The sequence below is a fragment of the Akebia trifoliata genome, chromosome 15 (genome assembly GCF_017979445.1).
Source record: "Akebia trifoliata isolate Shusen 1 chromosome 15, ASM1797944v1, whole genome shotgun sequence".
Classification (NCBI taxonomy): Eukaryota; Viridiplantae; Streptophyta; class Magnoliopsida; order Ranunculales; family Lardizabalaceae; genus Akebia; species Akebia trifoliata.
The window spans coordinates 2,448,865-2,464,047 of record NC_141389.1 but is presented as its reverse complement, the minus strand read 5'-3'; the positions used below and the strand labels follow the sequence as shown (position 1 = coordinate 2,464,047).

The 15,183-nt window shown below is 36.5% G+C and overlaps 1 protein-coding gene across 12 annotated transcripts in view; it reads left to right on the top strand.

Annotated features, from left to right (window-relative positions):
- Positions 1 to 268: 268 nt before the first annotated feature.
- The window catches only part of LOC147383886 (uncharacterized), a 29,302-nt gene continuing 14,387 nt past the window's right edge, over positions 269 to 15,183 (top strand). For 2 of the 12 annotated variants that reach the window (XM_086425919.1, XM_086425918.1), the window contains exons 1-5: positions 9,608 to 10,083; positions 10,318 to 10,402; positions 12,555 to 12,682; positions 13,474 to 13,544; positions 14,807 to 14,933. In XM_086425919.1, the coding sequence (XP_086282045.1) occupies positions 10,073 to 10,083; positions 10,318 to 10,402; positions 12,555 to 12,682; positions 13,474 to 13,544; positions 14,807 to 14,838 (327 nt within the window). In that variant the 5' untranslated portion in view covers positions 9,608 to 10,072 and the 3' untranslated portion in view covers positions 14,839 to 14,933. Of the gene's footprint in view, positions 1,224 to 9,607; positions 10,084 to 10,317; positions 10,403 to 11,783; positions 12,683 to 13,166; positions 13,331 to 13,473; positions 13,545 to 14,806; positions 14,934 to 15,183 lie in introns of those variants that run through there. The other 10 variants (XM_086425917.1, XM_086425920.1, XM_086425923.1 and 7 more) reach the window with 8 other exon arrangements.

Here is a 15,183-nt window from a genome sequence, read left to right as displayed (position 1 = left end):
TCCATCCCATAGCAGCAACGTCCCTCAACCCCACTCTATTGCACCCCTTTTTTTTTTTGATTGATAAGCTGGGTTTTAAGGGACCCCTCCCTAAAAAGAAACACTTCTAACGAGTGTAGATACAAGATGAATCTTCTTCTACAATTCTTATAAGATCTTGAGGAATATTGGAAATATCCTGAATTATAAAAAAACCATTCGAAACAACCCCCAATTTAGCTAGATAATCCGCTGCCCTGTTTGCTTCTCTCCATTGGAATTCAAAATCACATTCGTCAAACTCTATTGCACCCCTTGCTGCAACGCCCAAGCCATCCACTCCATTGCAGCCCTTGCTGCAACTCTGCCCCCACCATCCTCTTCTTGTTTCTTCATCAACTCAACACCCTTTACGCTCTTTTCAACACTTCACAACACCCCCACATCTCCTACTCTTCCATACAACTAGCCTTCACCTTCACTCACCTCTCCATTAGAATTGCAGCAGCCACGTTCATGTGCAGCCATCTTCTCCTCCAAAAACTTCATTACAGCACCAATCGTGCCATCATCTTCTCCTCTTTGACAGCCACCATGACTGCCATTGATGTTGTCTTCATCACCCAATTGAATACAACCTTCTATCTCCTTTGCCCATATACCATTAAAACCATCCCCTACCATCACATTTTATTCTTCGTTTTAGCCCTTCTTCAACACCAAACGACCTCCACCTGCAGCCTTCATTACAATACCCAAGCCCCCACTCCATTACAGCCATTATAGTAACCCGTAACAGCTACATCGACGGCCTCACTGTAACAGCCTCTTAAGCTGTCCTCTTCTGCTCCAACACAGCCAATACCCCCTATTTTTGCTCTCTTTGATGCCCCGAACGCCCTCCATTGGCAGCCCCGAGTCAGTCTAAAATCAACCCCAATCATTGCTCCTTATCCTTGCAACATAGCCTCCATCAGCAGCCTCATCAGCCATGCCACTGACCTTCTCAGCCTTTTCTCTCATTGTCGAAAAATGGAGCAGCACAATACTAACAACAGCCCCACCTTCATAACCGCCAGATCCTCATCTCTTTGAGTTTCTTCTTCTTCGTCTCTATAGTGTGCACGACTCAGCAGCCACGCTGCCATCATCTCCCTCACGCAATCTCGTCTTTCTCACATACTTTGGCAGCGAGCAGTCGAGTAATTCTGAATGGATTCCGAGTAACCAGATTCTTGCACGTGGTAAGTGTATTTAATAGTTTATTTTATTTCTTTATTTTTTTTTTTTCTTTCTTTTCTTATTCTCCTTTGATCGTTATCTCATGCGTGGATGTTCTTGATGAGCGTTAATACGAGCATTTGCGTGAATGGACTCACTGATTTGTGTGCGTTAGAAATCTAAAATTGACTTGTTTTGATAAAATGGGTATTGAGTTAACTCGCTGATTTGTGCTCATTAGAAGTTTAAAATTGATTTTTTTATTAAGTTGCCACATGAGTTAACTCACTGATTTGTGTGCGCATATGGGTTTGAAATCAATTTTCTTTTTAATAAAATTGCCCCATGAGTTAACTCACTGATTTGTTTGTGCATTAGGAGTTTAAAGTCGGATATTTTTAATAAAATGAGTTGAGTTAACTCACTGATTTATAGTGTATGTGGGGGTTCAAGGTTGATTCTTTCCATACAATTGGCACGAGGCACTCGTAGCGATCCTTTGTTTTTCAAAATAAAAGTGAAAATTGCATGCTCATAGTTCTTTTAGAAAATTCATATTTGTGAGTTACCAAATTTGAAAACCCCATGTTCAGAATGTCTATCCTGAAAAAATCCTTGCTCATAACTTTCCATTTTGGAAAAAATCGTATTCGTGAAATCCTAATTTCTAAATTTATCATATGTGGTAATTTTCTATTTTGGAAATCATTTTTATAGACTTCTAATTTGGAACTCATTATATTTGGAAATTTCCATTTTGAGAAGTTTATTTTTCCAAGTTTTCAATTCGGAAGCTTTTTATATTTTTCTAAACTCTCAATTTAGGGAATTTCTAATTGCTAGTTTAGAAATTTTATGAATTTCCAAATTAGAAATTTCGTATTCCCCAACTTTCCATTTTAGAAGTTTTCACAAATCCCTATTTTAGTCAATTAGGAAAATCTTCACATATTTGGATTTGTAATTGAAATGTTGCCATGTGGACTTTGGAGCATAGGTCGGAATTAAGGTTTTTTCAAATATTTTCATTTTCATGTGGAATTCGAGAAATTATACGATATTTGGGGAATATTAGCCTTAAGATTCGTTTAGCATATGCGATATAATTTGATGATGATTGGACTATAATCTTGACTTTAGTCTCTACCCGTCGACCGTTGGATAGTTTGTACTGTAGTAGAGACCGATCATCTCGAACGGACGGGTTCGATGCCTAACACCTTTCGAAACTCATAATCTGACCCCTTACCCATTTTTCTGATTCGTGGACTGACCCGATCCATTCGAAGTCATTTATGATTCCTAGACCTAAACTAGGTGGCGACTCCCATTTCTCAAAAGTCCCCAATTTACCAATCGAACCCTTATTCGTCAATTTGGTGGAAAACGGGTCGAGACGATTTCAATTCTTCAAGTGTTTTTCCAATCGAAATAAAATACTAAAGGTAAAATTATCATTCTAATTTTTACAACATAATTTACATAAGAAATATTTATTGAAAACATAAATATTACCTCTATCAAGAAATTCGTGAAAGTAAGATTTTCAGTATTGTCATTGTTCAAATGCATATTTTGCAAGAAAGATGAAATCTGAACATGTTTCCAAATCAAATATCATCTAAATGATGTAGTGATAATTTGTTCCTGAACCCCTATTAGTATAATTGGCAAGATTTGTCAAAAATCTTCACCAAGAACTACTATGATTCTACTAAATGACTTATTGTTACTATAAATAAAAAGTATTTGGTGGTATGAATGGCCCATTTTTTGAAAATGAGAGTCGTCACCTAGTTTAGATCTAGGATCCAAAATAACTCCAAATGGATCAAGAATGGTCATCGGGTAAGCAACTGGGGTAAGGAGTGAAGTTATGGGTTTTGGAAGGTGTTAGGCATCGAATCCGCCCGATCGAGATGATCGGTTTCTACTATGATCGAAGACTATCCTAGGGACAAGAGAAGAAGACTAAGGCCAATGCTAATGTCCAATCATCATTATTATTTTATGTATAATTCTTGAGAATTAATTACAAAAATTGTGACTTCGAATCTCTTGTCAAAATGGGCTACCTTGTTGCATTATTGTTGTGGTGTGTAGTAAGCAGAAATACTATACACCCTGTAAAAAAAAAATACACTAATGCTGAAATGACTTAAAAATGGTGTTTTTAGACTTAAAAATAATGTGCAGATATTGTAAACACCCCAAAGATTTTAATGTTGGTGTGCCCATATCATAAATGCATTTTTTTATGATTTATTGACCTTGAGAAATTAATTTTCTCAACCCAATTTGTCACACCTTGTCCAAATTAACTTGAAATTTCCTCATTGTAAGCGCAAGTAATTATTAAGTCAATTCAAATACCAAATGCTCGAATAAGTTACCAAGTTGGTTAAATATTGTATCAAAAAAAAAAAATTACCAAATCGGGGAAGATCTATCTCAAGAAAAATAATTTCCAAGTTGGTCTAATAACATCATATGCATGAACAATTACCAAATTTAATTAATACCATTACATGTATAAATAATTACCAACCGGATTAGATTAACCTTATGTACAAATGGTTTACAAATTGATCCAATAACAACACTAGCATAAATAATTACCAAATCTTTTAAACATTATCATATGCTTAAATAATCACTGAGTTGGATAAATATTATCACACGCATGAATATCGTCATATTGATCAAATAAAAATTAATCAAAATATTCAAACATTGTCCCGAGCATGGTCAAATATCAAATGAACTCAAATGTCACCTTGAACACAAACGACATAATTCAATTTGTATGTTTACATACAGTCGATTTCGAACCACACAATCAGGGAAGGAGCCAGGATTTTGCTTGTGTGGGGGCAACCAAGTGTAGAATTTTTTTTTGTGGGGACAACTAAGAGTGAAAAAAAAATTGTTGGGGTAACTAAGATTGGAAAAAAAAATTGTGGGGGCAATAGTGGTAGATTTTTTTACCCACCACTAAAATTTGTTGCAATATCTCACTAATTTATATAGACTTTGAAAATTCTTGTGGGGGCAAGTGCCCCCACTGTAAATCCGCTCCGCACAGAATGATTCAAAGTCAAATGCAATTGGTTCATCGAAGGTATCCTTATCAATATGTCCAGATTTATAAGATTCTCAAGGACCCACTTAGTCATAAATGTAAGTGTGGAGGGACAAAATTGTTTTTCATTCGGATTGTTCATCTACACTATAAACACACATCCCAAGGCAGACACATGGTATTATTTGAAAAGTATTCTAGTTTATTAAGGAAGAATCCTAATTTAAAAGGATTATTCCCCCTTTTTTTTATGTAATTGATATTTTGGATAAGGGACAATGTGATCAATTGTAATTAATTAGGGTTAAGACTCTAATTAGGGTTTCTCTATTTAAAGGCTTGGAGGCCATTGTAAAGAAGAGAGGGGGGAGAGGGGAAAAATAGAGAAGAAGGTATAGGAAGAGGGAGAGGAAACTATGTAACCACGAGATTATAGTGAAATAATTCCCCGAGCCTGTGGACGTAGGCACATTTGCTGAACCACGTAAAAAATATTTTATGTTCTCTCTTTTTCGTTATTTTTTCATTATTTCTATGATTTGTTGGTGAATGATCTTGCTAAAAATTAGATATCGAGGTCTGCCACAAAATCGATTTCCATACTAAGCCAACCTGCATGTTAAATATATACAAGTGCATGTGTGCTATCCCCTTCCTTTTATATATATAAAAAAGAAAAAAAAAAAAGAAACAGAAGACCAATATGATTTACACCCCACTAATATATAGAATCAGATGTATGTACGTGATGAAGACAAGAGCTGAAACGTGGTTAAAGTCGCAAATTTCATACAATAAAGTGGCTACAGTTTACCGTTTTGGTAAATAGTCAGATATGTGATGCATGTTTGTGGTAAATTTTCCATAAAAGAAACCAAAGCTACGGGCATAATGCCTATGAAATAAACAAATGGGAAACGACAAAACTCAACACTTACTTCCTGCATGTGAGGATGATATTGACATTTATCCTATGACCAAGTAAACCCATTGAACCAATCACAAGAATCGGCTAATCATGATAGAGACAAAAGGACTGGCTTATTAATTGATGTCATTGGTTGATAATTATCAATCACTTGTGAATAGGTCGGGGTAGTAATGAGGCCAGTCATCTTCGGAGTTGCCATGGACGGACATCCCTTGCCAATCAACCAACGGGCTGAATTTTTTGGAAAAATCATAATCATAATTTGGCAAAACATTATTGAACTCTTGGTAATTGTACATGGGAGGAGAGATGGGTGGTCCTCAAAGGACGACATTTCCGGAGCTGCCCGAGCCTTCATGCACCGACAAAACATTATTGAACTCTTGGTAATTGTACATGGGAGGAGAGATGGGTGGTCCTCGAAGGACGACATTTCCAGAGCTGCCCGAGCCTTCATCCATTGACAAAACATCATTGAACTCTGGGGAACTGTACTGGGGAAGAGAGAAGGTTGGTCCCTGGACGATGTTTCCGAAGCTGCCCTGGCTTTCATCCTTGACGAAAGGGATATCTCCATTAATTGATGGATTAAGTTTTTCTGATTTAGATTTGCTCTTCCCATACATATCACCCAGTCCTCCTCCAACTGCCCTTCCTAAAATTAAAATAAAAAACAAAATTAAGAATGAAAAAAGCAATAAAGATTTTGTGTTCTATATAATATATAATATAATATAAAAATAATTTTACCTACTGAGATGAATCAAAGAGAATATAGAGAGCAATGGTTAATAATTACCTTCTTCTTGTCAATTAGTTCGTAATCATCCATCAACCAATGGGTTTCAACATATGATTTATGTTGATGATTTAATTTTTACTGGTAATGATGAAGTTATGATGTCTGAATTTAAAAGCTCTATGTTAAGAGAGTTTGATATGTCTAACTTGGGGAAGATGAGATTTTTTCTTGGGATCGAGGTGCTACAAAACTCTGATGATATTTATATATGCCAAAGGAAATATGCATTGGAGGTTTTAAGAAGGTTTGGTATGATGGAAAGTAATTTGGTGGGCAGTCCAATAGTTCCAGGTTCCAAAATGAGCAAAGACGGAAATGGAGACTTTGTTGATGAGACGTACTACAAGCAGTTGGTGGGTAGTTTAATGTATCTCACTGCCACGAGACCTGACATGATGTTCGTTATTTGTCTCATAAGTAGATATATGGCAAAACCAATGGAGATTCATCTACAGGCAGCTAAGAGAGCACTTCGATACTTAAAAGGGATTGTGAACTATGGAATTCATTATATGAAAGAAGGAGATGATGTGTTGTTGGCGTTTACGGATAGCAACTATGCCAGAGATATGGAAGACAGGAAGAGTACATCTAGTTACATGTTTTTAATGAGTTCAAGTGCTATTTCATGGTGTTCACAAAAGCAACCTATTGTGACTTTATCAACCACAGAAGCTGAGTTTGTGGCAGCTATAGTCTGTGCTTGTCAAGGAGTCTGGATGAAGAGAATTTTAAAAGAGCTTGGACATTCTGATGGAGGTTGTACTACTATGATGTGTGACAATAGTTCAACCATCAAGTTGTCTAAAAATCCAGTTATGCATGGTCGTAACAAGCATATTGATGTGAGGTTTCATTTCTTAAGGAATCTTACTATGGAGGGTACAATTGAATTAGTTCATTGTGGGAGTTGGGATCAGGTGGCGGACATAATGACCAAACCATTGAAGCTTGAAGTTTTACAAAAGCTTCGAAAGCTGCTGGGAGTATGTGAAATTTCTGATATAAACTAATTGCTTCACAACATTTAGTTTAAAGGAGGGAATAAATGAGTTTACTGCAGTTATTTTTGTTAGAATAAGTCCTAGTCTTTAGGGATATCTACTTGTATTTGAATTGTTCCAAGTTTCTGTTACCACTTGGCTTTATTTCCTTTAAGTGGGCTGCTTTCTCGTTTCTGTTAAGATCTGTATTGAATGGCTATTTAAGCCAAAGTTATTGTTAATAAAACGGAGTCATTCAATCCAGCTTGTTGTGTTTTTGTTCTTATTTTCATTTTAAATCAAAGTTCCCAACACAGACGGGTAGAGTCAGAATTGTAAAATATTATAGTTAACACACTTGTTTAAAAACAATGATAACCAACTAACAAACCCATCAATATAAGAACATACTAGAAAGCTTCTTAGGGTTAAGTTCGTAGATATTCTTTATAGGGATAATTGTAGGCCTATAAAGAACAGAGTAGAGGTAGAGTATAACACCTGTGAGTGAGGCATCATGATTAGCGAAGAAGGCTACATGGTCAACCAAATCTATTTCAGCAAATTTTGACACTCTATAGTCCTGAAGCCATGATGGTTGACGCTTGGTATGCTGAGGGCAAGGTTGCTGTTCACTTGGAGTTTGGTCCTCAATTCTAGGGAAGCTTTGCAAAGACGAAGATGGATTTGAGAGCTGATCTGTATCAGAAGCACTTGAATTGCTTTGAGGGTTGGCTGTAGTAAGGCTTTGGGGTTGCAACTCCTCAGAAATATGGAGATCATTACCAATGGCTGTAATAGAGCTTTCACCTTCATCCACATCAAAATCAGCAAGTATTTGCTGCCCCGAAGAAGTAATATTCCAAGGCCACATATGCGTTTCATCAAAAATGACATCTCGGTTGACGATACACTTCCGATTAATGGGACTGTACAGCTTATAAGCTTTAGAGTGTTCACTAATGCCAAGAAAAATGCATTTCTCACTCTTGTCATCGAGCTTTTTCCGCTTCTCATCTGGAATATGGGCGTAAGCAATACACTCGAATACTCGTAAGTCAGCAACGCTAAGCTTCCTTCTGTTCCATGCTTCTTGTGGAGTCATATTCCTTACAGCCTTAGTAGAACATACGTTCAATAAACGAACACTCCATAACACAGCTTCAGGCCAAAAAGTTTTTGAAAGTTTTGATATCCGCAACATACTACACACCATGTTGAGGATGTTGCAATTTTTCCGCTCGGCTACCCCATTCTGCTGAGAGGTGTAAGACGCCGTGAGCTGTCTACGAATGCCATGTTGTGCACAAAAGCTCTTGAAGGCATGTGAGGTATGTTCTCCTTTGCGGTCTGATCTGAGAATTTTGATTGGCAATCCAACCTCCTTTTTCACAAGGGCTTTAAATGTCTTAAAGATAGACAAAGCTTCCGATTTTGCCTACAAGAAATATACCCACGTTTTCCGCGTAAAATCATCAATGAAAGTGATGAAGTATCGATTTTTACCATTGGACTGAAGAGTAATCGGGCCACAGATGTCGATATGAATTAGCTCCAAAGACCTTTTTGCTCTCCATACTTTCCCTTTCGAAAACTTATCACGGTGTTGTTTACTAACAACACAGTCTTCACACAATGCTGGATGGTGGTCTATCTTTGGAAAGCCTTTCACCATGCCTTTGTGATAAAGAAGCTTCAAGGAATTGAAGCTAAGATGACCATATCGTAGATGCCATAACCAAGAATAATCATTGACGATTCTAGCAAGACATGGAAGATCATCAGAGTCTAAATGCAAGGGAATCAAACAATTCTTAGTGATACAGACCTGGGCAAGAAGGCGTTCTTGTGGATCTTCAATCCGACAAAGGCCAGTCTTAATGATGAAAGCATACCCATCCTCTTGAAGCTGACCAATACTAAGCAAGTTGCTCTTCAAATTTAGGACATAGAAAACACTCGAGATAGTTTGAGTACTGTGATCTTTAACCTGGAGTTTCACATCACCAAATCCCATAATTGAAACCTTTGAATGATCTCCAAACTTTATAGAAGTTCGAACGGCACTACAACATTTTTGATATATAACATCGGTTTATAGCTGCGGAAGACTATTTCAACTGCAATATGATATATTTTTTGCAGCGGATCATTTTATCCGCCGCTATAAGGACCCAGCATAGTGTAGTACAGTACATTTTTTACAGCAGATAATTTTATCCGCCACTATAGGACAGTATGGTACATTTTTTGCAGTAGATCATTTTATCCGCCGCTATAGGGACCCAGGCATAACGTAGTATGGTACATTTTCTGCAGCGGATCATTTTATCTGCCGCTATAAAGATAAGGCTTAGCACATATGATACATTTTCTGCAGCGGATTATTTTGTCCCCCGTTATAGGACAGTATTTTCGTAGCGGATCATTTTATCCGTCGTTATAGAGACCTAGGCACAACGTAGTATGATACAATTTTTTGCAGCGGATCATTTTATCCGTCGCTATAGAGATCAGGCATAACGCATATGATAAATTTTCTGCAACGGATTATTTTATCCGTCGCTATAGGAGAGTATTTTTTATAGTGGATCATTTTATCCGTCGCTATAGGGACTTAGGCATAGCATAGTATAATACATTTTCTGCAACGGATTATTTTATCTACCATTATAATATGATATATATTTTATAACGGATCATTTTATCCGTTGTTATAAGGAGCCCTGCATCACCAACTATACATTGTTTTTTAGCAGCAGATGATTTTATCTGTCACTTCACGCTCCATTTATTTACAAATGACAGCGGAAAAAAAAATTCCGCCGGTAAAAAATACAGAAAAAAGAGAAAAGAAAGCCCGCGATTTTTCCCTCTTCCCTCTCATTTTGCCCCTCATTCCTTCGTCTCTTTCACTCTCTCTCTCCAAGAACAGAGGCTATAAACGGTGATTTCTCCGGCAAATTTGTTAAGTTTCAGCCACAGAGTCTCTATTTCTCTCTCTGTGCTTCCATGGCTTTGTCCCTCGCCAAGCTCTCTTCTTTCCCTCTCGCCTTCTCCTCTATATTTGCGTCATGGTCACAAGGTAATCTTTCATCCATAAATCATCTCTCTCTTTATCTCTCTGATATTTCTATAAAACCTTTACACAGCTAAGCTAAGAGAAGAATGGAGAAAACAATCAAAACCCATTCCTCCAGGAGGCACTTATCCTACTAAAGACCTCTTCCTCTTTAATAAAGCTTCCAATCCAAAACCCCCTTCTTTTTTACTTGTAATTTTCTGTATTTTATCTCACTCTACTTCATTTCTTGGTCAGTCAATGTGGTTTGTGCGATACTTACTACATTGCCCATGTGAAGAACGCCTGCGCTTTCTTGGGTGATGGAATGTCTAGGATTGAAGTAAGATCTCAACTTCTAATTTAATTTAATTTTTTTTTCTTACTAGTAATTCTTTGCAAAATTTATCAATTAGGGCATATTTAGAATGACGGAATTCGCCACAGTGAGCGAATTATTAACATTGAGGCTGATTAATCTAACTCTTTTTTTTTGGCCAACAATTTGATTTTGAATTTAATAAATTTTTTGGCTGACAATAATTTAACTCTGTAAAAAAGGTTTTCTTTTTTTGGCCAACAACTTGATTTTGGATTTAGTAAATTTTTTGAAATTATTGAAGTTCTTAGAGAAGTGTGAATCTTTCTAAAGATGGTTGGAATTTTGGTGAAAATGGCACTTAATGTAGCTTTTACTTTATTTTCGGCCATCCGTTATTACTCAAACTTCAAGAAAATCTGTGAGGTTTTCACTAAATAGCTTTGGAATCAAGATCTGATGTAGTCCCCCCTCCTACAAAGGATTTTCACTAAATAGGAGTTTAGTTTCTCCTTCTAGAGGTATATTTTTTTTCTTAAGTTGAAACCCATCATTTTTGTTTTGCTGTTCTATTTTCCCCCCAATATTTGTGGGGAATTGTCACTGGCACTAGTTTGGATTGAAAGAGTCTGGTTATCTTTTCGGATGCCTTGGCCTCCAATCTTGATTGGCTTCTCTAATCTTTGATAATTATTTACACGATTTGATGGTTTCAAAGACAAAATGAGGTTGACCATTTTTACAATGTTGTTTCCCATTTTAAGAAGCTTGTTGAATCTATTCGGAGCTCTCCCTACTCTGTATATGAGTTGGTTGAACCTAATTTTGACTGGTCCAACTCATCCCTTCTTGGGATATCTATTCTCGGAATATGCTCCAACATGTCCTGGACCTAGCTTCTTATTTTTTTTGTAGATAAGGTTGATTAACGTGATACGGGATTCAAGCTTACCGGTTCATGGATCATGGTATAAATATTCAATTTGTAGTTCTGAATTTGTAATTGATCTGCTAACTACAATTGGAATGACTTCCATACCTTGGAGGTTGCATGTTTAAATAGACATGCATACTGGGAAAAATAAAGGTCTTTTAGATAGCTGACTTTCTACCCAACGGTTTTGATTCTTTTGCTGCTTGTAAATATTAACGGAGAAAAATTCATGGCATCCCCCTTGTATAAACTCTAATACAAGGAAAGAATGCCTATATAAGTTGCCAAATCTTATAAGTTTTTCACGAGTCTTTTCCAGATTTCAAGTAATGGATTGTCTTTAATGTTGTAAAAATGCATTGTCTCACTCTATCTCATCGTATCTCAAATTCCTCGGCTACTTTTTTAATTACCGTTTCAGTAAACTAGTACTTCTCCATTTTTTTATGTGTATCATTGAACTGGAAATAGATGGAAAAGATTCCCTTGGATGAAATGAAGAGAGCTAAGATCAGTTGGAATATCAGAAGAAGCTATTGGGGAATTACTTCAAGTTCTGTCTGTCAAGTCATTGTCCCAGTTAGAAGGTTTGCTGTTATAAATCCTTGATAGAGAAGCTATAAAGGTGATGTACTGTTTTATTTTTGGCTACTAGCAATTAGAGATAAAATCTATAAAATAAATCAGTTAGAGAACTTTAGATATATAACGAGGCCTTATGCAAATAGTTTTGTTTAATGCCTAGAAGTTGGGCACGCTCTTTCCACTACGATGCCTATATGAAGAGGGCTTCCTAATATACTTTCGTCATAATGTTGAACTTTCTTTTTTTCAAGTTGCCTGAAATTTTCTTTTGAAGTAATCGAGTGGTGATTGTTAAGATGCCCATTTATGCATACCAATATAGACATTGGTATGGGAAACATGACACAACTTATTTCAAGAAAAACAGGTCATGAATATGAAACTGCTAGTTTCACTAGTTGAAAATTTTGGTTATTCTAAATGGATTCAATTTGATGCATTTGTTGTCAGGGGCCTCGCCTATTACACTGGAATTGTTTTTGAGGTTAGATCTTGAGGGCCAGAAATCTATTACTGTGGTCATGGTTGACCACAGATATAATTCTGTTTGTAAAAGTTATTGTAACATTCAGAAAAAAATGATAATAGGGAAGGAAGGAGGAGAGCATCCACTATTTTTTCAATTCCTTCGTAAATATATAATTTTATTTGTTCAAGGATTTGACAGAGAAGGAAAGTTATGAGCCATTTGTGGTGGTGGGCGATATGATCGGCTCCTCTCTACATTTGGAGGTGATGATATTCCTGCTTGTGGCTTTGGTTTTGGAGATGATGTCATACTTGAAGTAAGAATATAACACCTCATACCTATTCTTCCATTAATGGCTGAAATTTTTTCGGGATAGAGTGAATACTGTCATTGATTTAAATTTTAATATATTAGGCCCTGTATGGAATCTTAAAAAAAAAAAATTCGTGGAATTCTTATTTCTTTAAAGTACTTCAAAAAGAATTTTCTAATGTTTTGGGATTTTCATATGTGACCTTGTTGTCTTCAGTTTCAAATTTCCGCAGTTTATTCTAAGGAGTCGTGATATTCCGACGCCCCCTCTCACAAAAGCCCCCCGACGTGGCATGGGCTAGAACCATAGATTTCCCCCCTCAGGATACACAACTGTACCTCCCCATAAATATGTGCAGTTGTGTATCCCGGAAAAAAAGAACCTATGGTTATAGCACATGTAACGTCAGGGGTGTCAGAAAATCATTATTCTATTCAAAATTCAGTTTCTGCTTGATGAATGATGATGGTGTATGGTTTTGTTTCAGTTGCTCTAGGAAAAGGGGCTTCTACCTGAGCTAAGTCCACAAGTAGAGAATATAGTTTGCCCATTGGACCAAGAGCTCCAAGGGGCAGCTGCAATGGTCACGACCATTCTTAGACAAAAAGGCCAAAGTGTCGACCTTGTCTTGGAAAACAAACCCCTTAAGTGGTATATTTGCATAACTCCACCCTATTTAATTCAGACGTTTTAAGATTTACGTTGATCTTGACCAACCCAAATAGAGTTTCCCCCGTTATCTGGTCCTTTGTTTTATGTTGTCTTTTATTTCTTTTTCTTTTCCCACTGAACAGGGTGTTCAAGTGTGCTGCATGGATCAATGCAGGAAGGCTGATCTTGGTTGGAAATTCCAAGTGGCAAAAAGGTATGGTTGGTGTAAAAATCCTCTTAACCAGTGAACAATACGAGGTTAAACTCGATGAACTGGAGTGATGTCAGTTCGATCTTTATTGATTTTGTATGAGCTATTTATTTTTATTTATTTCAATAGGTGCTTTAGAATTCATGGTAATTGTTGCTTCTTTGATGCGTTTGGGTAAACTTTGCATTATTTAAAAAACTTTACAAATGTCAAACAACGAATGACATATATATATAGGGTCCCGTTCCCCACCCTAAGCTTTATCCTACACTTTAACAAACGTGTTTTTTCCTACATAGGTTAGAAGTTTTGGAATGGGCTGATTTTTGGTGAGGATGATCTCTATGGTGAGGAGATCATCCTCACCAAAAATCAGCTCATTCCAAAACTTCTAACCCCATCAAAAATGATTTACAAAAAATGGACGGTCCACGATTTTTCAACTTGTAAACATGGGGCTAAAAATTTCGGAATGGGCTGATTTTTGGTGAGGATGATCTTCTAATCATAAAGATCATCCTCACCAAAAATCAGCCCATTCCAAAACTTCTAACCCATGTAGGACAAAACACGTTTGTTAAAGTGTAGGGTAAAGATTAGGGTGTTGAACATTTCCCATATATATATATATATACACACACACATATTTGTATTCATATATCTACAATGTGTTTTGTCTTATGTGGGCTAAAAGTTATGGATTGAGTTGATTTTTGGTGAGGATGATCTCTATGATGAGGAGATCATCCTCACCAAAAATCATCTCAATCTGAAACTTTTAACCTCGTCAAAAGTGATTTACAAAAAATGGACATTCCACTTTTCAATGTCTCCTTCGCATAGGGAGGGAAATGCTAGCACCTATTGTTGGGTGGGAGCTTGTTCGACCCTTCTACATGGCTAATGCCTTGGCCATTCAAGGGGTCAATCACCATTTGTTCTTTTGTTTTATGTAATTGTATTGTGTTTTTAGAACATTAGTGAATGGGCTTCACTTTTGGTACTACTTTTGTCTGTGTACTCACCATTTTGACAATATTCTCCAAACTCTAAATTGGTAAATTTTACAAACATCTTCAGGTAGAATGAATTTCAAATTTTAATAAATCAAATCTTAGTGTAAAGTCAAAGTATAGTCACTGTACTTATAAGAAATGAGTTTATTAGAGTTGAATGGCAGATCATAATTTATGTCGTTAAGCCTAGATAGTTCGGATAAGGACATATCATTTATCTAAATGCCCCTATTTCAATATTTATGTCAGTTTCATCCTCAGGTGACGGTTATGGAAGTTGAGGTTGGAGAGTGCCATTGAGGATGTGGAGAGACTGCTCAGTGTGTAAAAGGAAGAGGTTACCCCCCGATGGTGGCTGAAGGAAGAAAAATACAAGGTGAGTTTCTTTCTTTGTCTTTATGTCAATTTTTTTGTTTGATGTTCTATCGGTAGTTATAAAGCATACCATACCTCAAAATGAAATTGAAAATTTTGAAAGTTCAACACTTTGGAGCCATTTGGGTCATCACATAAGCAATTTTAGTCACTTGGACAACTCCATGTGATCAAATATGAATATCAAATCATCTGTAACAATGATTTATCAATAGTAAAATAAGTCGATAAATGATCTTATGGTGTCAAAA